Here is a 22975-nt window from a genome sequence, read left to right on the forward strand (position 1 = left end):
AAAAAATAATTTAAAAAATTTAATCAATATTGACCGAAAATAATTAGCTGGCTAATTAAACTGATCAAAATAACCATGGTAGAAATGAGACATTTGAGATTACAGTGCTTGGTGATATATATATAATTCGGATGCCAAACATCAATGATGTCATCTTGAATATTTTATTTACCATTGAAACTTGACGTGTAATTATCTTTATATTAAAGTTGATAATTAAAAATCGGTAGATGATAATCAAATTATTTAAGTTACTGTATATGTTTCAACTGATGCATTATTATATTGTGAGTTAAATTTGTAGGAATTGTATGTGTGAATGTGAAGTGCTAAACTATGAGATAGGCAACATCATCATAAACTTTTCAATAATAGTTTCCTATTTTTTCAAATAAATAATAATGAGCAATGCTAGGAGACCAGCAATTTTTGTGATTGTTAGCCATCAACTAGCCATCAATGATGATTTAATGGTGTGAGATTGGTGTGAGATTTCATCCAATGACTCACCTTTCTCTACTGGTTACATGCTGGCCAAAATTCAATAAAACTGCTGGTCCCCTAGACTTTTCCAATAATAATATGAGAAAGTATAGGGAGCCAATGGCCTAAGCGTACAATGTGCACAATGGAGGTTTAAGAAGTATTAGAGATATAACCATTAGTGTTACATTGTCCTGTCAGGTTATGCTTTTGGGATGAGTGGTTTCAGATATGGTATTAGAGTTCTGGATTCGAAAGGTCAAGAGTTCGATCCTTGGTGAATCCCAAAATCAGTTTATTCATTTTATTCATGGACCAAAAATTTAGCCCATTGTACATTGTACACTTAAGCCATTGGCTCCCTAGCACTACCCAATATATTCTTGTTTCCTTAGCTAACTGATGGAAGAGCAAGGCCTATAAATTCATGAAACTGCACTCCCTCACTCCTCCCACCCACAACACAAACCTCTCTTGATTTGTGAGACTCAGAGAAAACATGGAGACCTTTCCAGTTATTGACATGGGAAAGCTTAACACCGAAGATAGAGCTACAACCATGGACAACATCAAACATGCCTGCGAAAACTGGGGTTTCTTTGAGGTATGCATTATATATACATACTCTACCTCCATGGCTCCATTATTATTATTATGATCACTTTTTATGTTCTGATTTGATTTGATTGTATTTGTGAAGTTGGTTAATCATGGAATCTCGATAGAGTTGATGGACACGGTGGAAAGGCTAACAAAAGAGCATTACAACAAGTGTATGGAGCAAAGATTCAAAGAAATGGTGGCGAGAAAGGGTTTGGAGTCTGCTGAGTCTGAAATCAGTGACTTAGATTGGGAAAGCACCTTGTTTCTGCGCCATCTTCCTGTTTCAAACATGTCAGAGATCCCTGATCTGGAAGATGAATTCAGGAAGGCAATGAAGGAATTTGCACTGCAACTTGAGAAGCTGGCGGAGTTGCTTCTCGATTTGCTGTGTGAGAATCTTGGGCTTGAGAAGGGGTACCTGAAGAAGGTGTTCAATGGATCTAAGGGCCCAAACTTTGGAACCAAAGTTAGCAACTACCCTCCTTGTCCCAAGCCCGACTTGATCAAGGGCCTCAGAGCCCATACTGATGCCGGTGGCATCATTCTTCTCTTCCAAGATGACAAGGTCAGTGGACTCCAGCTTCTTAAGAATGGAAACTGGATTGATGTCCCGCCATTGCGCCATTCCATTGTTGTCAATCTCGGCGACCAACTAGAGGTATGTATTCACGAGCTTCCTCTTATCAGTTTTTTTTTTTTTAATCGAAAATAAGGAAATTTTAATCTACAATTTCTTAGATAAGTACGAAAAAACTATGTCATTTGAACTATAATTTATTGACGCCTCATCTTATCCGTTTAAGATTAAAAAAAATAAGCATTTTTCATAATATGATATTAAAATTTTTATAACTTAAAAGTTTAAAGTTAAAATTGTATTAACCCCAAAGTATAGCAATTCACCTCCTATAAATGTAAATTTTTTGAAAAGATAAATTTACATGTATAAAATATTTTATACATACATTTAATTGGATTATCTTATATTATATTAATGATTATCTGAAAATATTTGCTATTATACTTAAAAGTTTGATGTGTGATTGTAAAATTAATAAATTTTAAATATTTAAAATTTATTATAAAAAATAAGTTGGACAAAAATTCGACATTAATAGGCATACAAGATTTCACCTTGTATGAATTATTAATTTTGTGATAGTAACAGGTGATTAGCAATGGTAAATACAAGAGTGTGATGCATCGTGTGATTGCTCAAACGGATGGGAACAGAATGTCGTTGGCTTCGTTCTACAACCCAGCCAATGATGCAGTGATTTCTCCGGCACCGGCGTTGGTGAAGGAAAACGAGAGAAGCGAAACAATATACCCTAAATTTGTGTTTGATGATTATATGAAGTTATATGCTGGCCTTAAATTCCAGGCCAAAGAGCCAAGATTTGAAGCTATGAAGGCTGTGGAACCAAATGTTAACAATCTGGTGGGTCCCATTGCAACTGTCTAAACCTGAAAGAACCAACTTTGAAGCATTATTGTATACTATTTATGTAATGCTGCTGTCAGTGTCTTTTTTATATATCATTGGTTGATGTGGAAGCGGGATCACGCACATGTGTAGCATATCAATCTAGTACTATATTGCTTATAATAAACTTACATTGATGAAAATAAAATTATATTAGAAAAATGAAAAAAGATGGAGATATTTCCAAATAGATGTCCATCGTATAGATGTTCAATCATAGAGTTTATTTGTGTGTGATGTATGTGGTGGCTAAGTTATGTCTTGTATTATTGATGCATCGTCTTAGTTACCCGATTTACCCATTGAGTTTTTCAATTTTGATATGAACCTTTTGATGGAGTATAGCAGTAATATAGGGATTATTAGTGTTTCACAAATTTGTGACGGTTAGGTAGAAAAAATTGGTGGCACCGAGTGATAGGAAGCAAATTGGAGGTACCGATTTTAGGACGCAGATGGTGTACAAATCGGTAGGACTGATTTGTGTTCTCTATCCACGCGTCACGCATGCAATCGTCTCCCGTGATTCGTGACTCCCTCGTCCAAACCCGTGATTCCCTCATCCAAAAGAGCAACTCCCGTTCAGTAGTATTTCTTTCACTCTTTTTTACTCTCGTATCCCTTTCATTCTCTTTTACTCTCGTCTTCCTCTCTTCAACACACACTCAACCTCGCCACTTGCTTCCTGTATCACCATTGTTGGACCACAACAATTAAAAAAAATGCCAAGAAGACCAAAAATTAAAGAAGTAAATCAACCAGAGCTTCATATTGTTAATTATCTTAGAGATCCAAATTATGTAAGTTTTTATTTTTTAATAATCTGATTTAATAATAATAATAGTGATAATATTAAATTTGATTAGCAATATATATTGTAATGGTACTAAGTAGAGATTAATCATGTATGTGTGTATAATTTTATTATTAGGTGGTTAGAAATAGAAATTAAAGTGAGAATTAATCATGCATGTATGTATGTATGTATGTATGTATGTATGTATGTATGTATGTATGGTAAATTCTATGGAATAATTGGATTTTTTTATAGTTAATGAATGAATGAAAGAAGAAGGAGAATGAGATTAGATATGTATATACTCTCTTAGAGTAGAATAATATTGTTGTTGTTATTATTAACAGTAGTAATTGAGTTTAATAATTTATTATGATTAATAATAAAAATTTAATAAATTATTTTATTTATGATCATTAATAATTAAATTTTAATTCATTAAAATTTAGACAATAAATTAGTAGTAACTAAACTTAGATTAAAAAATTATCCTGTGCTATGAATAATAATAATAATAATAATAATAATAATAATAATAATAATAATATTATTATTATTATTATTATTATTAGTATACTGTTTTATGAATAATAATAACAAAAATAAAATTAGTATGCTATTTTACGAATAAATAGTTTATCAGTCGTGAAATTATTCTGGTTAGTTAGTTAAAGTTAAATAATTTTTGTTATAAGGTAATGAATATGATTGAAGGATTTTTGTATAACAAATTTACTGTGTATGTTTGAAATGCAATTATGCTGGAATTAGCTATAATGGACATGTAACGATTATTGTATTTTCGAGAATATAGTTATATTATATTCGTACTTATAACGGAAATGTGATATTGTAGGGTTCAAGACTCATATACCCGATAGGTGATAGTCCACACCTCTTCGGATGGTATAATCTTTCATTGCCTTGATTACTGCCTCCCTTAAACTGAATTTCATCCCCACTGTGAACTCACCATCTGCCACAACAGGAGGCGCTGCATACATCAAAATTAATAAACACACTTTATCATGTAAGATCATTACAATCTTATTTTTTCGCTATTCCATCTATGTAAAGAACAACTAAATATAATTCATAACAAAGAACTATTAATTAATAAAAAAATCAAACGCTATGGTCACAAATGCTTAGTCACATATCACATACATTACTCATCCGACTTATTGATCTGCTACTTCAGAATTTCAGATAGCTACCTAGGTTTACGCACCTGTGTTCATATACTGCGGAAACTCCGGTGCGTACATAACCTTCAAATCCAACGACCGCATGAAAGAAGGCTCCTGAAATGGATGCGGATTTGCTAGTGCATTTGCAACTTCCGCGACATCTGTGTTCATGGCGCCGCCAGCTTCATCTTCGTCTTTACCTGAATCGACGATCTCATAGTTACTTTCAAATTCATCTTCGCTTTCACTATTATAATCTTCCAATTCAATGTTACGGTACGCTTCAGATTGCTCAAACTCAATATATAACTCGATGCATGACATTCGGTGGCGATTTCCCATGTACATTGAAAACATTTCATGCATACTCGCTTCGTCCGTCATGTACTTGGTCTGAAATTGAACAAACCCACCAAACACAGATAAAGGATACCTGTACAAAATACACGATACTCTCCTACATCTTTGAGAATCTATCTTTTCACAAATTATACCTTTCAATTCCTCAAATGACAATGTGAACGGAATAACAACATCTAATAGATTTTCACACACAAATTGAACTCCCTCATATGTTTGCAATAAGATCTGTCCGTAATAATAAATCTTCAATACAACTCTATCATCCATAACACTACACGTACTTGACTATTCTCAACCTCATAGAAATTTATTTTACAAAATTGAAAGAGAAGATTCAGAGAAGAGAAGAGAAGAGAAGAAAAGAGGAAGAACATTAGCTGAGACCGGCGATAAAGAAATGGGGTTCTGTGAGCTCCTTCCAGTTTTTGTATGCATTAACAGGCAAATCGAAGGAACCGACCGCGTAAACTCCCAAATCGGTGGGTCCGATTAGTTCATCCCGGATTAAAATAAAATTTTTTGCTGGCAGTAATCGGTGGGACCGATTACTGCACTCTTCGGGTAAAATATTTCACCTCACACAAATCGGTACCACCGATTTCATGCTGCTCAACGTCTCCCTCACACAAATCGGTGCCACCGATTTGTGTTACTTCCTCTCTGTTTAAAATCAGTGGGTCCGATTTCTTCTCCCTAAGATTCTAAAAAGCAACGCCGTCATAACAGTGTAAATCACCCGTAATGATCATATCCCAGCATAACTCACACCCCCAAATCATATAAAACAAAATCAGCCTTACCCATTTTGTAATAAAATATCTCTCTCTCATAATTTTATTATGTTTAATTTTTGGATGATATATTTTTGTACAATTATTTAGAATATTTAGTTAGAAAGGAGGTTTTTCAGAATAAAGAAAAAGGGGTTGACTAGATTATTCATATGTCTTTTATGAATTATAAGGAGTAGTTAGGTGTGGATCTTTTTTGTCGTTGATAACAATGTCGAAAATAATAAAGAGATAAAAAATAGTGTTATTTGAATTGGATAATTTTTCTTTTATAGTTTTACTTTGATACTGTTAATTATCTTTTTACACTCTATTTATTGTGTTAAATTTTTTTTTCTTTAAAAAAAATCTTGATATATGCAGTACAGAAAAGAAAAATTGCCTAATTATTTTGATCATAAAAGATTCTATTTTCAATAAAATTATTTTGAGAAAATCTTTAAAGATTTCTTCTATATTACAAAAACCATCAAAATAACGTTACATTTTATCAGATGAAATAAATCTAAGAAGATACAATGTTATTCAATCTTTTGGAAAGTTCTTTTATTAAAAATTCAACTCTTGTTAGACCAAAATTGTGATTTATTGGTTTATCTAGCCCATGTCGTCATGAAATCAAATGGTGATTATAAATCTGTACCTTATACTATTTTTTGGTCCTCATACTGTCATACAAATTCATATACTTAGAATCCACCCTTTAATTTATATATTTACATCACTATAATTTATTGTATAGGCGATTGGATTAACAGTTACGCTTCCATACCCACATTCACATAGACTAAATTAAGGGGGGGGAGAGGAGGAGGTTGGACAGAGAGTATATAGATCACATTGGCTTCGATTATTCATAGACACGAGATATTGAGACAAGAATATACAGATATAAAAGATAAATGTTATAATACTTATATTTTTTATTTAAGTTACTAAAAAAATAAATAAATAATATTTAATAAATTTTATATGATATATTTTTTATTTTAAATATTTTATTTTTTATTTTAAAAAAAAAGTTAGACAATTTAAACACCATAATAAAAACATCGTAGAACTCACCGACATAAAATTACGCTTGACAAGTAAGACATAAACTTAGATGTTGAATTAATGTATTTTGTATCCCTTATAATAAGAAAGACATAGAAACACTAACAAAAAACACAACTTATTTTTTTTATTATTTTTATCAAATTTTTATAATTATATTTTTCTTTCTAAATTTTTTTATGTAAAAAAAGAATAAATTAAATTTTTATAATTTATTTTAATTTATCACCAAATAAAATACAAAAAAATACTAATTTTTATATTTCTCTCCTTTATGTCTTATTCTGTGTCTTATTTTATTTTGTTCTGGCAACCAAAACAGCTCTACACCAATGTAGTTACTCTCGCGTGGTTAATTATTAAATTTACTTTGTCAATTATCTGTGGAACACTGTATAAGTCACTGATCAGTGTTTTGAAACGTCTATGCCCTTATCAAGGAGTTAAATTTCCCCACTAACTTGGTTCGCATTCTAGTGCAAGATCCCCTTTAATTTGAGGAACTGAAAGTCACTGAATGAAACAATATAATATAAATTAGCATTAATAAAACCCTTGATACGGGGCAGGTAGAAAGCCATAATGTTGATAATATTAATAAGATCCAAAGTTGGTGAGGATAAGAGTTGGAAGAAAAAAGTAGGCCAGCATAGTTGATGAGATAACTAGCTAATAATGGACTATGGTACCACTGATTAAGCAGATTTAAAAGAATTTGTTTGAACAAATTCAACCATTCATAAATCATAACTCATACATAACACATAGCTCTCTGTTGGGACCATCCTATTGTTATTATTGAAAATATGCCCACTACCCGGTCTATGCTGCAATAATTGCTCAGAATTCAGTTGGATAAGTTGACAAGTAAGAATATATAGATATATTAGAATGCAAGTCATCAACATAAAAGGGGAAAAAATTTGATGCATACAACAGTTAAGGTTGTATGTTGAACTGATTGATGGGCTAGTATCCACCAACAACACAGGAGTAAGTTTTATTACTGTAGAAATACTGATTGTAAGCCATGCACTGTAGAAGAATCTTGGGTAAGAATGACCATATATCATTTAGATTTCAATTTGCAATAGCACCATTAAGAGTAGTTCTGATTTCGCATTGTAATAATAATGCATGCATTCTCTTCACGGAAAAATTAGAGAACTAAATAATTTTTTAACTAAATTTAATCAAATCATTCTATACTTTTTTTTTTCTTTTCTGTATGTACTTCTTTTTCTTCACTTTGTACATACATAACTGATGTTGCATCTATTTCTTCCTCTCCTACTTTTTTTTCTTCGTTCTCCTATGTCATTATTGTTGTTTGACCACCACCTCTTTCTCATTTTTCTTCTTTTATTTAATTTCTTCTATTTTTTTTCCCTCTTTTTTATTCATCATCGTCATCATATCATCATCATTCCATCCTCCTCTTCTTCTTAATTAAATATCACAAAATTAGTTTAACGATAATAAAAATACATCATCTATTTATAAATAACACTGAAATTTGTAGTGAATGATACAAAAATCTTTAAAAGACCACAAGTTTAAAACCGACTCATTCAATTAACAAAATATATTTAAATATATTTTAAATTCAAAAGACACATCAAATTGTTGCAAATGATAGAAAAATAATTAAATCTTTTATATATTAGTTTAATATCACACAATCAATTCAACATTAACAAAAATATATAATATAATTAGAGATAACATAGATATTTTTAGTAAATGACACAAATTTTTAAAAATTATAAGTCCAAAATTTTAATTCACTCAACCATCAAAATACGTTCAAATGTGTTTTGGTATATATATATATATATATATATATATATATATATATATATATATATATATATATATATATATCAATTTATTACAAATGATATAAAAATGGCTAAATCTCTTATATGTGAATTCAATACCATTCAATTAGTTTAATGATAAAAAGAATTACATTATTTAATTAGAAATGACATGGTTAAAAAATTACTATATCACAGATAAAAAATTTTTGCCTCAAAATTAAGAAATTTCCTTTGCCACAGTTAAAAAATTTTAATGTTATTTTTTTGATAAATTCTAAGAGTGAACGCGGATCGAATCCAATAAAATATAGCCAAAATTCCTTAAAGACTTATTTAGATATATACTGTACAACTTTTTTCCAACAAAGGAAAACCGAGGTGACACGTAATCAAGTAGATATAAGCGGAAACGTGGAAGAGATTCATACCTATCTATCTGGGGGACGGATTCGGTACGCTGCCCCAGTTAGCGCACCAAAACGCCATTTTGGAGTTTGGCGCATCGGTGAGCCAGGAAGTGCCAAAATAAAATTTAATGCTTTTCGTGGGTTCTTTTTGCAAATTCATATAAAGTAGGGATCATTTTTACGAATTTTAAAATGCATACAATTAACTTAATTGTTAGAATTAGCTGGACACTCAATATTTGGTTATCAACTATTACTGCCGCCCTATTCCTCCCCTTTTCCTCCTTCGCACTCGCACCTCTTCCTCCCCTTCCCCTCCGTCGCAACCGCACCCTCTTCCTCCCCTTTCCCCCCATCGCAATAACGTCCTCTTACTCCCCTTCCCTTCCGTCGCAATCGCGGCCTCTTCCTCCCCTTCCCCTCCGTCGCAATCGCACCGTCCCTCCCTATTTCCACCACCGAGAACGACCGAAGCCTTCCCACTCAGATAACTCGTCTGTTCAAGCGGATCCAAGCCCACAAATAGCCTCACCTCTGACGACGACGGAGCCTGATCTGCATCGTCGGTTGTCTTCGGCAGTTGATGGCTTCGCCGTCTCCATCAATGGAAAGAAGGTACCCGTTGTATTATCACCCTTCACTTGATTTACAAATATCCCCATTTTTCTTCGTCACAGGACTGCAATTTTCTTTGGAGGACATCTCCCAATTTTGCGTGTTTCGCTAAATTACCGCATTATTGCTGTTTGGCACAGGGTTGCCGGGGATGAAGATACCACTGGGGGCGTCGGCGTTGCCGATGAACCAGAAATGTCTGACGGAGCAGAGGACGGAGTTGGATCGTTTGAGGACGAAGGCTCTGCAGGGATGGACGAGTTTCAGGAAGACGATACAGAACACGACCGTCATGCAGAGGCCGATGTCGACAATGGGGATGCGGTCGAATTGGAAGACGGTTTGGATGGCGCCGGATGAATGTCTGAGAATTATGCGGAAGACGAGTTTTACACCGTTGATTCCGGCGAGTCCATAGGTTGGATTGATTTTTTGAACTTGAGCGCGGAGGATATTCTCCGGTTTAATTTCGGAGATGTTGACATTGCATTTGAGTTCTATCAGCAATATGCAAAGCACCATGGATTCGGCGCGAGACGTTCCAGAAGCGAAAAACGCGGCGAAGTAAGGATACGGTAGGAGTTCGTGTGCCACCGACAAGGGTTCCGATCCCCGAAGTTCTACTCGATGCCTAACCGGCAAAAGAGGCCGAGGGCCGAGACACGGTGTGGATGCCCTGCGAGGATGTTACTCCGCATGGACGATGAATCAGGACGTTGGCACGTTGCGTTCTTTTCAGACGCGCATAACCACCACGTTCATGAGTTGCGATTTTCTTCCATGCTCCCGGGCCATCGGAGGATGAGCGAAGCGGACATCCAGCAGATGAACGACATGCGCAAAGGGGGCATTGGCGTCTCCCGAATCCACGGTTTTATGGCGAGCTTGGCCGGCGGGTATCATAATGTCCCGTACACAACAAGGGACATGCACAATGTAAATGCGAAGCAACGAAGGGAGGGTGGCGTAGATGCGGAATCGTGCTTGAGGTATCTCCGAGAGTGCAAGGCAAATGATCCCGCACTGTACTACAAGGAAGTCGTTGACGGTGAGGGCGTGCTGCAACACTTGTTTTGGTGTGACGGCACCAGCCAAATTGATTACCAGGTGTTTGGAGACGTGGTTGCGTTTGATGCAACTTACAAGAAAAACGTTTACCTTTCACCTCTCGTAGTATTCTCCGGTGTGAATCACCACAACCAAACCGTTGTCTTTGCCGCTGCATTGGTGGCAGACGAGAAAGAAGAGACATATGTCTGGCTGCTTCAGCAGTTGCAAACTTCAATGAAAGGGAAGGCTCCTGTGTCCATAATAACCGACGGTGACAGGCAAATGAAGTCTGCGATCGAGCAAGTTTTTCCGGAGGCTCACCATCGACTCTGCGCTTGGCATCTACTCCGAAACGCCACGAGCAACATTGGAAAGCCCAAATTCACCAGGATGTTTAGGGATTGCATGCTCGGCGACTACGAGGTCCGAACATTTCAGAGAAAGTGGTTTGAGATGGTTGAGAAATTTGGAGTGGCCGATAAAAGATGGGTACAGGACATGTACGAAAGAAGGCACAGCTGGGCCACAGCACACATACGGGGAAAGTTCTTTGCCGGATTTCGAACAACATCAAGATGCGAGGGCTTGCACGCTGTGATATCACGGTATGTTAAGTCTCGATACAGCTACACTGAGTTTTTACGTCATTTCCATCGATGCTTGATGTTCGTCCGCGCAAAGGAGGTGGAGGCTGATTTCGAGTGCGCAAAGGGTGACCCTGTTATGACCACCAACCTGAAACAGCTGGAGCGGAGTGCGGCCGACAACTACACTCATGCGATATTCTATTTGTTTGTTCCCATTCTTGACAGGGCCTCTGCAATGAGGGTGGTTGACTCTGAAGACAACGGTTCCTATTTTATTCACACCGTCTCTCGATACGGCACTCCGGGGAAGGAGTGGCGTGTTGTTGCAACGTCTGATACGAGGGAGGTCCGATGCACGTGCATGAGAATGGAATGTTTCGGGGTCCCCTGCGAACATATAATTGCGGTGCTTGTTCTTAACAATGTTCATGAGATCCCGAGGTCTCTGATATTACCGAGATGGACCAAGGATGCAAAACTTGTGGCGGTGGAGTCGATGGGCGTGATTTGGGATTCTGTACAACTGACGCAACACTGGTGCCTGATGGATTGGTACCGGAAAGTGTGCAAGATTGCATGTCACAGCACCGAGAAGTTCTAGTTTGCAAGAGACATAGCTGTGCTGATGCTGAAGCACTTCGAGGACGAAGATGCAGGAAACAGCAGTTTTCAACACGAGGGGCCACCTAGTGAGGGCGGGAGACCCCCGGCGCGAAATCCACCCAGGCGCAGTACAAAGGGTAACGGTGGTCACGGTGGAAAGAAGACCCAGCGATGTCGTTTGTGCCGGGAGGTGGGACACAACAGGACGTGTCCGGAGCGTCGCACAATGGAACCATCCAGCTCAGTTGCAGAGGACATGGATTCGATGGACACTGACATGGTGGGTTGGTCGCTCTATAGACGATGTAGTTAAGTTTTCTGGTCTGTTAAATGGATCTAATCGTTTGTTTTTTACATTGGTGTTAGGTCTATGATAACCTATCCGGCGATCTGTATGCGACCGCGGAGATTCCTTCGTTCCAATGCTCCGATAGTGACACGCAGGCCGGGTTTGCTAACAGCGACTTCGCTGGGCCCAAGACGTCCGGGCCAGTCATGTCTCTCGCCGATTGAGCAAAGGGGGCCTACAGTTGTCACCACTGTGTGTTGCAACGGCAGGTTGGTCGAACCCTTTGACGTTCTCCGGTAGGTTGTAGCCGCACACCGTTCGGTGTCTGCATGTCAAATAGGTACAGAACCGTCTTCATGTCGTCCACGTTAAAACAAGTTGTTGGTATGTTGGCTGTCCTTGGTATGTAAGTGTTCTATAGATATCACCGTTTTTAACCGGGATTCAGGATGTGTAGGGTTTAAGTGGTGTCATGCGAGTAGCTGCAAATCGACTGTCAAACCTGATGTATTATTATTCGGTCGTTAGGGGCATTTTTACAGCCATTCTATGTTCAGTGGATATTTTGTATGTATGGTAAGTAGATATTTTGTATGTAGTTGGTAGTAACGTTCAGTGGATATTCAGATGCACGTATCATAAAAAATCTCGTTGGAAAATGCATGTGGTTCAATCTCATAAAAAATCTCGTTGGAAAATGCATGTGGTTCAATCGCGACCTTGAAGTTCTTTGTAAGGGATCGTTGCTTGTTGATGTAATTTAAAACACACGCTTAAAACACCTGAAGTGAGGAGTAAAATGCACTAAATGAAGCACGGCAACAACTTCGACTCAATAAACAACCACCACTGATTAGCATTTTGGGGTTATTAACACCTCAGTGTGAAGATTCAAAATTAAAAATGCAAAGATACAAAATGCAGGTGAAGTGAATCGGATTACATTCAAGGTTCACAGCTTAAATTAACATTCAAAGTTCAAAGGCACAAATTGACATACATTTCTAATATTGGCACATCAGTCCATTTGCAATGCAACGTGCACGTTAACGACAGAAACGATTACCGTGTTTATCATCCAAAAAATAAGCTAATGACGGGAAGGTAGAATTATATTCCTGGGCCCTAATAATATATAGATTCAAGATACAGATGTCTGGACATGCAGGTTGCACCACCGTACTTGACCGAGTGACTTGGATGGGGTTGGGGACGGTGGCTTCGGGTTTAGGGGACCGGAGTTGTCAATATATATGCAGCCGGTATTCTTGCGGCGCAAGCCGTTCGAAGACACAAACATGGCCGTGTCTTAGTTGGCATGCAGTTGCTAAGGCAGACCAGCCAATTCCAAAGCATCCGTTCGTCCTCCCGACATAGTGCGTATACCGAACGGTCCACACGCCCCTGTCGTTGGTAATCGTAATTGGGCTATCCTCGCATACTCCCGGCAGAGGGGGGACATTCGGCTGGAAGTGAAGACATCTCTTTGGTTAGATCAATAAAATAGTTGACTAGAACAATAGGATATGAAATAGTTGCCCTTAAAAACAATTGTTGGCACACTTACGAGAAAACGGTTTGCCACGCGGTGCACGATTGGACTTACAAAGAACGGATTGGTCGATCTGAACCCATCGGCTATGTGCCTTGACCTGGGGGCCGACGGTTCGGTTATACAAGTGGAGTCCGTCCCGGGGCCGGCATGGGCGAAGTAGTTGATTTCCATTGTTTGACCGTTGAAGAACATGACGTACATTGTGTTCTGAACGGCGTGATAACGGAACAGCACAAGCCACTCATTCCTTAGGCCATAGCGTGCCCGGACACCGTCCCATCCTCCATGAAGCACGATCCTCCCGTTAGGTTGCATATTCCAGCCCACGCGATGACGATGTCCTGTAGGCGTGGTTAGGGTCAGTGGTCGCGGTAGGGACTGGCCATATGCCCGGGAGAACCGTAGCGGGAGCTTCTGTAGTGGATGGTGGAAAAACAAAAGGGTTACAATGTGCCACAGATGGATGGATTGATGATTGCAGGTGTTAAAGGAATTGAAATTGGGTTCCATACCAGTGTATCAGGGGCGTTCACCGGGATTATCGTGAAGAACTGGACTGTATAGTTGCCATGTGCGGGTATTGCCGGAAGACTTCCGTTTCTCAAGTTTCTGGTGGAACGTAAAACAGCATAAAACAAACGAGTTAGCCGATTGCATACCAATAACCCGCTAGAATGATATTGTTACCTTCCGTAGTTGATCTCGAAGTATGTTGTGTCGTGGATGGCCGCATAGAAAAACTTGGGTTGGTGATACGATAGCAGCATTGAGTCACCGATTCGCAGGTGGTAGTGTTCGTAAAAGGCTCGCCAGCCGCCGGTGAATACGATTTGATGCGGATGCTCCTCGTCCACATCCCACGAAATGCTCCACGACTGACCGTTTGTGGTGATTACCTCGACGGGGTTCCGCATGTTATCCCGTACAACGTTGGAGAAGGGCACCGGCAATCTCTGCAGGAGCAAAAAATCGATAATGATGTGGGCTTGCATGCTGGCCTTGGGGTTATGTGAGTAGAACATAAAAGGTTAAAACTTACAATTTGATTCTCCATGTTGGGGATTATGAATCTGAAGAAGCGAAAATCAGCGAGCTGCGGCATGGTGATACCTCGTCTGCGATTTCTTTGACGGTTTTGGGTTCTTAACTGCCGGAAGCTGTTGAGTATCCAACAATGGCTTCCCTTCTTCGAAAAGTATGTGATTTTTGTTTTTTGGGTAACGTACGAACCTACGCGCGTTAAACAGGCGAAACAACTCCCGCCGTTCAAAGTTATCTTTTTTAATAAGTAACACTTAAACCTGATTAGAGTGGACATTAATGGGGCATTAATATAGTTGCACTTACCAATGGCAACTACCGGATTTTAAAAAAAAAAAATTCGATTACCACCGCATGAGCACAGGATTTAAATTTAGGCCTAATCTAGTGTTATCATTCATTCCATTGCGTGGGTCAGTGAGTAATGAGTTCGTATTGTCAGCCTGGACTTGTTGATGGATGGATGGATTGATGTTTTCGAACGACGCAGATAATCACGTTATTTTTTACTTTTTGTACATTTACCGTTTTTAATTTTTTTTCCCTGAAAAAAACCTTTTTTAAATTGTTTGCACGTGCTGGAAGATAACATTTTCTTCCGTGTTCGTGATGGTCTGGAAAAACCGAGTCGAGTCAAAACCCAGATTCCGTACTCGTCCAACCACCCAACATCGAATAACGTAAAGGAGCCCAAGATAAGTATAGATTAAAAGTAGGGGCCCATAACCGTAATAAGAAGTGTGGCCCATGGTATAATCAGTCCACGAAAAAAACTGTAGTGCATGAGTTAACCAAAAAAAAAGACGTTGAATTCCGCCCCTTCAGACGTATTTTACTCGCGCTTTCCCTTCTTCGCGGCCGACTTAGCAAGCAATGCACCACTTTCCTCGTTGCATCTTCCCGTTAGCAGTGCAATTGCCATTTTTATCCTGATATTCTCTTCGTCCAGCTACAATGGTCAATACCGCGTTTATTAGAGACACTTACTGTAATTGCATGCATTTTACCTGTTTGCATGCGTTAACTTACAATTGGCAACACCGCGTACGTGAACCTGCGTCCCATTGCCATCCACTGCATGACCCAAATGCCAGCGTCTGTACTACTGCTGTTTTTGGGCACTCCCGGTGCGGACATGATTTCCATACTGGCAAACTCCGGAGCGGCCTTAGAGCGTAAGTTTTTATACCCGTCAGTTGCAACAATTCCATCCAGGGCAGTAAGCTGGCACATATTCAAAAACATAAAATAGATTAGCGTATTTGGATAGGACGATGATCTTACTTATGTTCGTCGCGTACCATGCATTGTATGACACGTCTCCTTCTTGCCTTTGATTCTTTAGTCGCATTCGTGTCAAATTGATAGACTTGCTTGTCCGACAGGTCAACCACGGCCAAGAACCAGTGCTTCTCATAGTCTTCTTCTAGTACTGGCATATAGACCTGCGATCGATAGAAAAAGCCGAAAACCAGAAGAGACTCAAAATTCAGTCTGACCATGACCAGAACATGCGTACAAGAATCTTATTGGTCGGTAGCTTACAATGCGCAGGTCTTCAGTCGGGTGCATGTGTTCTTTCCCGTATCGCTGTGCCAAAATTTCAGGGTGGACGCCATCCATTACATCAGACTGGTTACTCAGCGAGTATTCAGAGGTTGAAACAAGTGACCGGCATATGTCAACGGTACAAGGTTCGTGTTATAACAGCTACTGTTAAATCATAGTTATGCATTAAAATGAAGTAGGGAAGTTTGTTTTCGTCGTACCGCAAAATTCGGGTGCAAGCACCACACGGATCGACGGTGATCTCCATCGGTTTCTCCCTCCGATGCAACCATGATCGTGATCATCTCCATTATCTGCAAGTGAAATCCGAAAAAAAAAATTCAGACTTCACATGGAAGTAATAAACCCGGGTCAGCGGAAGTAAATCCATTTATTCGAAGAGGGTCCGATCGATTGCTACGTGCCTTCTGGGTTGGTTGCCGCCCGTCTAACAGGCATCCCATGTCAGAACGAGTTGCATGTTGCGACCCGATGCGTACAACGATCTCCCTGCGGTCAATAAATGGAGGATGTTACACTCTGAGGGCAATTTTAACTGCCTTCCGGCACTAATGACGCCGCATGGCATATTCAGCCATTGATGTTCGGATACAATACCCACGTTGGGTCAGAATCATGGTCGTAGACGTAGCTACAGATGTCCATCGCGTGCTGAGAGATGGGCCATGCGTTGGTGGTGTTTGTTCCATTCTTGGTCAGGTTTGAGGGGGGTCGTCGCGGAATATGCTTGTAGGTGTCGGCTGTTCGTCCGTGGCTGCTTTCAGGCTTCGATGAGCTCTCGTCGGATGACGTCATTGTGTTAAAGGGAAAACTGCATTTTCTGTTTTGCGTTGGCTGCAGTCCATTGCGTCCTGTCGGGTTGGCTGTATTGTTCGTCCGTTCGGCGGATATAGTCCCTCGGTTACCCCCGTATACCTTTTCCTTGAATCGATTGAAGAAGTTTGTAGCCAAGCCACCCTTCGAGTTATTTTTGTCGACGAGCGTATTTGACCTGCACATCTTTGGGTACATGGCCCGTTTCGGATCGTCTTCTTCATCGTAAACAGACATTTCGACGTCTCCGCCGCCGCTTATCATCGACGATTGATGATGTCTCTTCTTCATCGTTCCTGGATGCATCAACTGTCTACGGTTGGTAATGGAGGTGCGTGACATCGGGTTGTGCATGTGTACCCTTTCGGGAACAGGTTGTCTCTGCTTCTCGATCCGGTTTCCATCGGACGTTGCGTTGACTTGATCCGCATGTTCCTGTAGCCTCTGGCTCACAGGCTCTCTGAGACCGCCCACCAACAACCGAATCGTCACCAATTCCGCTTCGACCCTGTCCATTCGGCGTTGCGCGCTCTTCAATAGAAAGTCGAAAGAGATCTGTCAGATGGTTGGATTTACCGATTCAGTTAGAGCAGACAGTGAAACAAGTGTTACCAACCTTTGTGTTCTCGAGCACCTCTCTCATTATTTCCAGCAACGCGTCGTTTGGAGTGGTGTCGTTGGGGCCCGGTGTTTTCTGGTCCTCCTAGCATTGGGTGCTTGTTAGTTCGTTCGGGTATACTACTAACTCAGAAGAATCGGTAGTAGAGTAATCATAACTACCAGAAATAAATAAATAAATAAACAAAAAACGATTGATGCACCGCAACCGTACCTGGGACGTCTCGCGGTTGACGTTGTTGGATGCAGCGGGTGTGCCATTCTCTGCCATTGTTGGTTGCAGTATCGGTCGTCGGCGTCCGATGAGTTTGTCCGTGTCGGTCGTGCGTGGATATGGTTGTATTTTGAGTTGCTTTGATTTGTGAAGATATTTGACTAGGCTAGCTGTTGGCCGGTCATAAAGTTGGGTCTGCAAACACCTTTCTTGGAGTCTGAAGACGGTCAGGTCCATCCAGGCAGGATGCATCACATGCGTTTAGAATTGCACCGGTTAGGCAACCACGGGTGCCGTCCAATATTCAAGGCCTTGCAATGTGCTTCCTAAGATAGCAAAAGGTGACCTGCCGTAGCATGAGGGGGCATGAGGTCATTTTTGCTATACACTTCTTTACTTTTGCTACAATGTAGCGCTCAGACGCGCAGTTGTGCATCGTGATGGGTATGTCAATCACGTCATATCAAAAAAACGTAAATGCCCCTTGAATACAGAAACATATAAAACAACTAATTAATCAATATCCCTTAACAACAAGGAATAACAAGAGATTATTTGACAGTAAGATAATTAAATATGAATTAATATCTTCGAAATCTTTCATGAGGAAATATTATAACACGCAGAGAAAAACGGGTCACATATTTAATGTTGATGGTTTGGATCGTCGGCTAACAACTACATGGTGTAACATGCGTCCGGCCCGCGGTTGGGGCCTATAATCGACCTTTCCGTGCCAAGTTGGCGTCACATGTGTCAGTCAACAAGAAGGCCGTTGGGATGCGAACACATGATGGCATTAGCAGAGAGGTGCATATGAAACCTCGTTGGGCACGGCTATTTCAAAAGCCAGTGTTTTACTCCCCTCGTGAACTACTGAACACATAATGCAGGGATCCTCTTCCATAAGCTCGTCCTCCGTCGATGCACCGACGCCTCGATGTCACTGTGGCGTGAGGTCGCCAATCAGAACCGCTTGGAAATGTGACTATCCGGGCAGAAGATTTTATGGATGTTCTGGGTACGGAACCAGCCGGAAATGCTCATTCTTTCAGTGGTACGATCCAGAGCCCCCGCCCCGTTACTCCGACGTCATTCGCAGGTTGCTAGAAACGAACGAGGGCATTCGAAGCGAGAACACGGAGTTGAAGAAGACAAGACAGGAACTCCTAGACGAGCTGCGTTCTTTGCAACATAGTTTGTCTGAAACAAGGGCAGATCTTGAGGCCGCGATTTCAGCATCTACGGCCATGGAAGACAACATGCTTGCGAGTGTAGCGACGACGAAGAGGCTAGGTGTTCTGATCACCGTGCTGATATCCGCGATCATTTTATTGGTTTTTTTACCGGTGAAGATCGCTTCATGAGGATTTTTATTTGTAATTTAATTTTTATTCGGTATTCACGTCTGGAAAACACGACTAGTTTAACGGATTTCATTAGCCCTAATTGTGGTGTGGATTTGATTGGACCCGTACTATATGTTCTCAATCCAATAAGATAAATTTCATTTCGCATATTCATTCTACCAAGTATAATAAAACATGATACACATCAATCCATTTGAAAAACATATTTTAAGCATGCCCGGAATACAAACAACGATACAACTGATCGAATCACAATATCGGCCGGTCTATTAGGGAACTAGACAACCCACTCCCACAGTTATAACGCGCTGAAGGTTCATGTCACTCGGCCACTCACCATTGAATGCGGTGACTCTGTGTCGGTTAAGTAAATTAATCTGAACCAACGAAATCTCCGTCAGAAAACCACCGTTAGCATCTCTTGGCCGCTTGTGGTTGTTTTCGCGCACTGTTATCATACGATCACCCATGATCGTCACAGGATTCCACGGAACGGCGTACTGACCGGCAACTCTTCGCCTGATGACCGGGACGAGGCACATGGATTCCAAGTCAATCTTGCACCATATGGTCGATAGTCCTCGGTGCGGCGATCGTTCATACCCGACCAGGTGTGGGATGCCGTCGAGCACACGCAGTGCCTGCACGTGCTGAATTAAGTTACGGTCTATCCTTATCTTACTCAGAATAAATGTGTCTGCATCCAACACTACCACATGCGTTGCAATCGTCAAACCACGTCCTCCCCAGTTTACCCACACGGCCTTACCAAGGTGAAAAGCTGAGCCCTCGTCGAGGTGAGTGAGTCGTTGATCGTTTATGTACGCGTGCTTCCAGCTTCCCTCTGCCGAATTGAAAACATTGCAGTGCAAAAATCTGTCTAGGACGTGCCTCTTTGACATATGGACGACGCAGTAATTGTCAGTTCCCGCCCGGTATCCAAAGGCGTATCCGATTACTGCTTGTTTTAGTAGTTTGTCGGCGGGATCGTCTAGTTGACGAGCGGTTCGCAGCAGCGGGTTCCATAACAGTAGCCTCAAATCAGAACCATTTGTGCTATACTGGACGCAGATCACACCGCAATCGGAGCCGATAACATTCCACCATCCGCCTGGACCCAGTTGCTCTGGCATTGGCGCGGCTACTCTTTCTCCGCCTACACAATCGACAATGCAAAAAGCCTGGGTTGAACCGTACCTCTCCGGGTCACCAATCTGGAGCAACACATTACGGTATTTTCCAATGTTTCTCAGCGTGTTGTCCATCCTAAATCTCTCGGAGGACAGTCGGACACGCCAGGTTGTGCTTGCGGTTCTGCATCTCGCCGCCGTCTTCGGGTCAGTGCGAGTGAAAATCTCCATCAAAAGATCGTCTGGAAGGATCTGCTCCCCCATAGCAGCCAAGGAATCCGGAAATTGATTTTCCATACCCAAGTTGCTTTTCTTTTTCTATTTATTTTTTTTTCTTTCAATACCGTGTCTTAGACTAGCGACAACAGTGGCAATCGAGTAGATGGAAGCGTGTATTATACAGTTTCCACATTTGCTGTATTATATAGTTGTTGAGCGCGTTGCGTTGGGCAACGTGGTTATTCTGACTATCTTGTTCCGCGGGCCTTCGGAGCAGTCACTCACATCACATCAACGGACGTCCACTCCCCTTAAATAAAATAAAATATTAAACATCGTTTTTCAAGAAATATCCTGATATTAGGCGACATCAAAGGGTAAATTCGATTTATTCTTAATTCGAAGAAGACGAAACGGAAGAGTGTTGCCACAATACCGATGAAAGCTTTTATAATTTTTTTGTCCCCGGTTAAGGGTCAGCAGACCGGCCCGAACCAACTCTGTAGCAGTGATCCGCCCGAATCCAATAAGGTTCCCGCACCGGCTGCAGATGATGCCCGACTGTCAACCATATGTTTGCTGGTCGTCCTTCTGCAGGCTGTGTTATCCCATTACTGTCGCTCCTTTGGCTCACCTTGGTTTGATGCATTATATGAGGAGGATTTGGGATTTTATGGGTGGGGCTGTATGATCTGGATACTGTAAAAGGCTTATCCAATGAACGAAATAATGAACACAGGGCAATGCTACGGTGAAGAACATCAATTTTTTCTACACGTGCAGGAATTTTGTTGGTTTTGTTGTTATACTTCCATGTGTTCAATCGAAGAGACACTTCTTGCAGCTTTTAATGCAAAGATTACGAGGGTGTAATTAATGTATGTAATTAAAGTCTAATGTGTGAGTTATTATTTAAAAAACGTGGGCTTGTTAATGAACATTAGAAGCGGTTCTAGTTTTGGATTAGATTATGTTTGTATTTTATTTATCTTAATTTAAATTTTTAAAAAATATTGACTATAAATAATAATTTGACAATAACGACAAACTTAAATTTATATATAACAAGCATATTTATATATAATTTATAAATTTTATACAGGATTAAGTTCTTCTCATTAAATATATGTTTTTAAAATTTTTTCAGTTTAAATTTACTGTCTTTAATTAACAAATGTAAATAATTGATAATTTAACTAATTTTATGTTGATTATTTGCTCTTGCTTACATCATCAACATTTACTATTGTTATTATTACATGTCATTTTAATATGTCATTCAATATAGACAGTGTATCAAGTTAATAAGCGAATGTAAAATTACTTACTATAATATTTAAAATAAAAAACAAGTAAAAATTGCAAAATCATTTAGGGTTAAGGCTTTACTGTGTACGGTTTACGTTTTATGGATTAGGGTTTAGTATTGAGGGTTTAGGGTTTAGGGTTTAGGGTGCATAGTGCAGGGTTCAGGGTTTAGGGTTCAGGGTTCAGTGCTGAGGGTTTAGGTTATTGGTTTAGGATTTATGGATTAGGGTTTAGTATTGAGGGTTTAGGGTTTACGGTTTATTGTTTGGGGTTTAGGGTTTAGGGTTTATGGTTGAGCGTTTAGGGTTTAGGGTTTGGGGTTTGGGGTTTAGGGTTTAGGGTTTAGGGTTTAGGATGTAGGGTTTAGGGTTTAGCTTTTAGGGTTTAGGGTTTAGGGTTTAGGGTTTAGGATTTAGGGTTTATGGTTTAATATTTAGGGTGTAGGGTTTGGGGTTTAGGGTTAAGGGTTTGGGGTTTAGGGTTTATTGTTTAGGGTTTAGGGTTTATGGTTTAGGGTTTAGGGTTTAGGGTTTACGGTTTAGGGTTTATGGTTTAGGGTTATGGGATTTAGGATTTATGGTTTAGGGTTATGGGATTTAGGGTTTATGGTTTAGGGTTATGGGATGTAGGGTTTAGGGTTTATGGTTTATGGTTTAGGGTTTAGGGTTTAGGGTGTAGTGTTTAGGGTTTAGGGTTTAGGGTGTAGTGTTTAGGGTTTAGGGTTTGGGGTTACGGGTTTAGTATTGAGGGTTTAGGGTTTAGGGTTTAGGGTGTATGGTTTAGGGTTTAGGGTTTAGGGTTTAGGGTTATGGGATTTAGAATTTATGGTTTAGGGTTTATGGTTTAGGGTTATGGGATTTAGGGTTTAGGATTTAGGGTTTATGGGGTTATGATTTATGGATTAGGGTTTAGTATTGAGGGTTTAGGGTTTGGGGTTTAGGGTTTAGGGTTTAGGGTTTAGGATGTAGGGTTTAGGGTTTAGCTTTTATGGTTTAG

The 22975-nt window shown here is 40.0% G+C and overlaps 3 protein-coding genes across 3 annotated transcripts; all 3 read left to right on the forward strand.

Annotated features, from left to right (window-relative positions):
- Positions 1-915: 915 nt before the first annotated feature.
- Positions 916-2768, forward strand: LOC130969128 (1-aminocyclopropane-1-carboxylate oxidase). Its single transcript, XM_057894726.1, has 3 exons — positions 916-1087; positions 1184-1744; positions 2255-2768. Exons 1-3 carry the CDS (start codon positions 983-985, stop codon positions 2549-2551), a joined length of 963 nt encoding a protein of 320 aa, XP_057750709.1. The 5' UTR covers positions 916-982; the 3' UTR covers positions 2552-2768.
- Positions 2769-10240: 7472 nt separating this feature from the next.
- Positions 10241-11851, forward strand: LOC130934099 (protein FAR1-RELATED SEQUENCE 5-like). The gene has a single exon (XM_057863691.1). The coding sequence runs from the start codon at positions 10241-10243 to the stop codon at positions 11849-11851; it is 1611 nt and encodes a 536-aa protein (XP_057719674.1).
- Positions 11852-17935: 6084 nt separating this feature from the next.
- LOC130934109 (uncharacterized) lies at positions 17936-19319 on the forward strand. The gene is made up of 3 exons (XM_057863702.1): positions 17936-18010; positions 18118-18183; positions 18846-19319. The coding sequence occupies exons 1-3, from the start codon at positions 17936-17938 to the stop codon at positions 19317-19319; spliced, it is 615 nt and encodes a 204-aa protein (XP_057719685.1).
- The last annotated feature ends 3656 nt before the right edge of the window (positions 19320-22975 follow it).

This window comes from Arachis stenosperma, chromosome 1 (assembly GCF_014773155.1).
Source record: "Arachis stenosperma cultivar V10309 chromosome 1, arast.V10309.gnm1.PFL2, whole genome shotgun sequence".
In the NCBI taxonomy this organism is placed as follows: Eukaryota; Viridiplantae; Streptophyta; class Magnoliopsida; order Fabales; family Fabaceae; genus Arachis; species Arachis stenosperma.

What these genes read in the sequence shown, in the direction of transcription:
- LOC130969128 (XM_057894726.1), top strand. Translation starts at nt 983, where the DNA reads ATGGAGACCTTTCCAGTTATTGACATGGGAAAGCTTAACACCGAAGAT. An exon ending in AAAACTGGGGTTTCTTTGAG is followed by an intron (nt 1,088 to 1,183) that starts GTATGCATTATA and finishes GTATTTGTGAAG; the next exon opens with TTGGTTAATCATGGAATCTC. An exon ending in ATCTCGGCGACCAACTAGAG is followed by an intron (nt 1,745 to 2,254) that starts GTATGTATTCAC and finishes TGATAGTAACAG; the next exon opens with GTGATTAGCAATGGTAAATA.
- LOC130934099 (XM_057863691.1), top strand. Translation starts at nt 10,241, where the DNA reads ATGCCTAACCGGCAAAAGAGGCCGAGGGCCGAGACACGGTGTGGATGC.
- LOC130934109 (XM_057863702.1), top strand. Translation starts at nt 17,936, where the DNA reads ATGCACCGCAACCGTACCTGGGACGTCTCGCGGTTGACGTTGTTGGAT. An exon ending in GTGTGCCATTCTCTGCCATT is followed by an intron (nt 18,011 to 18,117) that starts GTTGGTTGCAGT and finishes ATATTTGACTAG; the next exon opens with GCTAGCTGTTGGCCGGTCAT. An exon ending in TGGAGTCTGAAGACGGTCAG is followed by an intron (nt 18,184 to 18,845) that starts GTCCATCCAGGC and finishes CACATAATGCAG; the next exon opens with GGATCCTCTTCCATAAGCTC.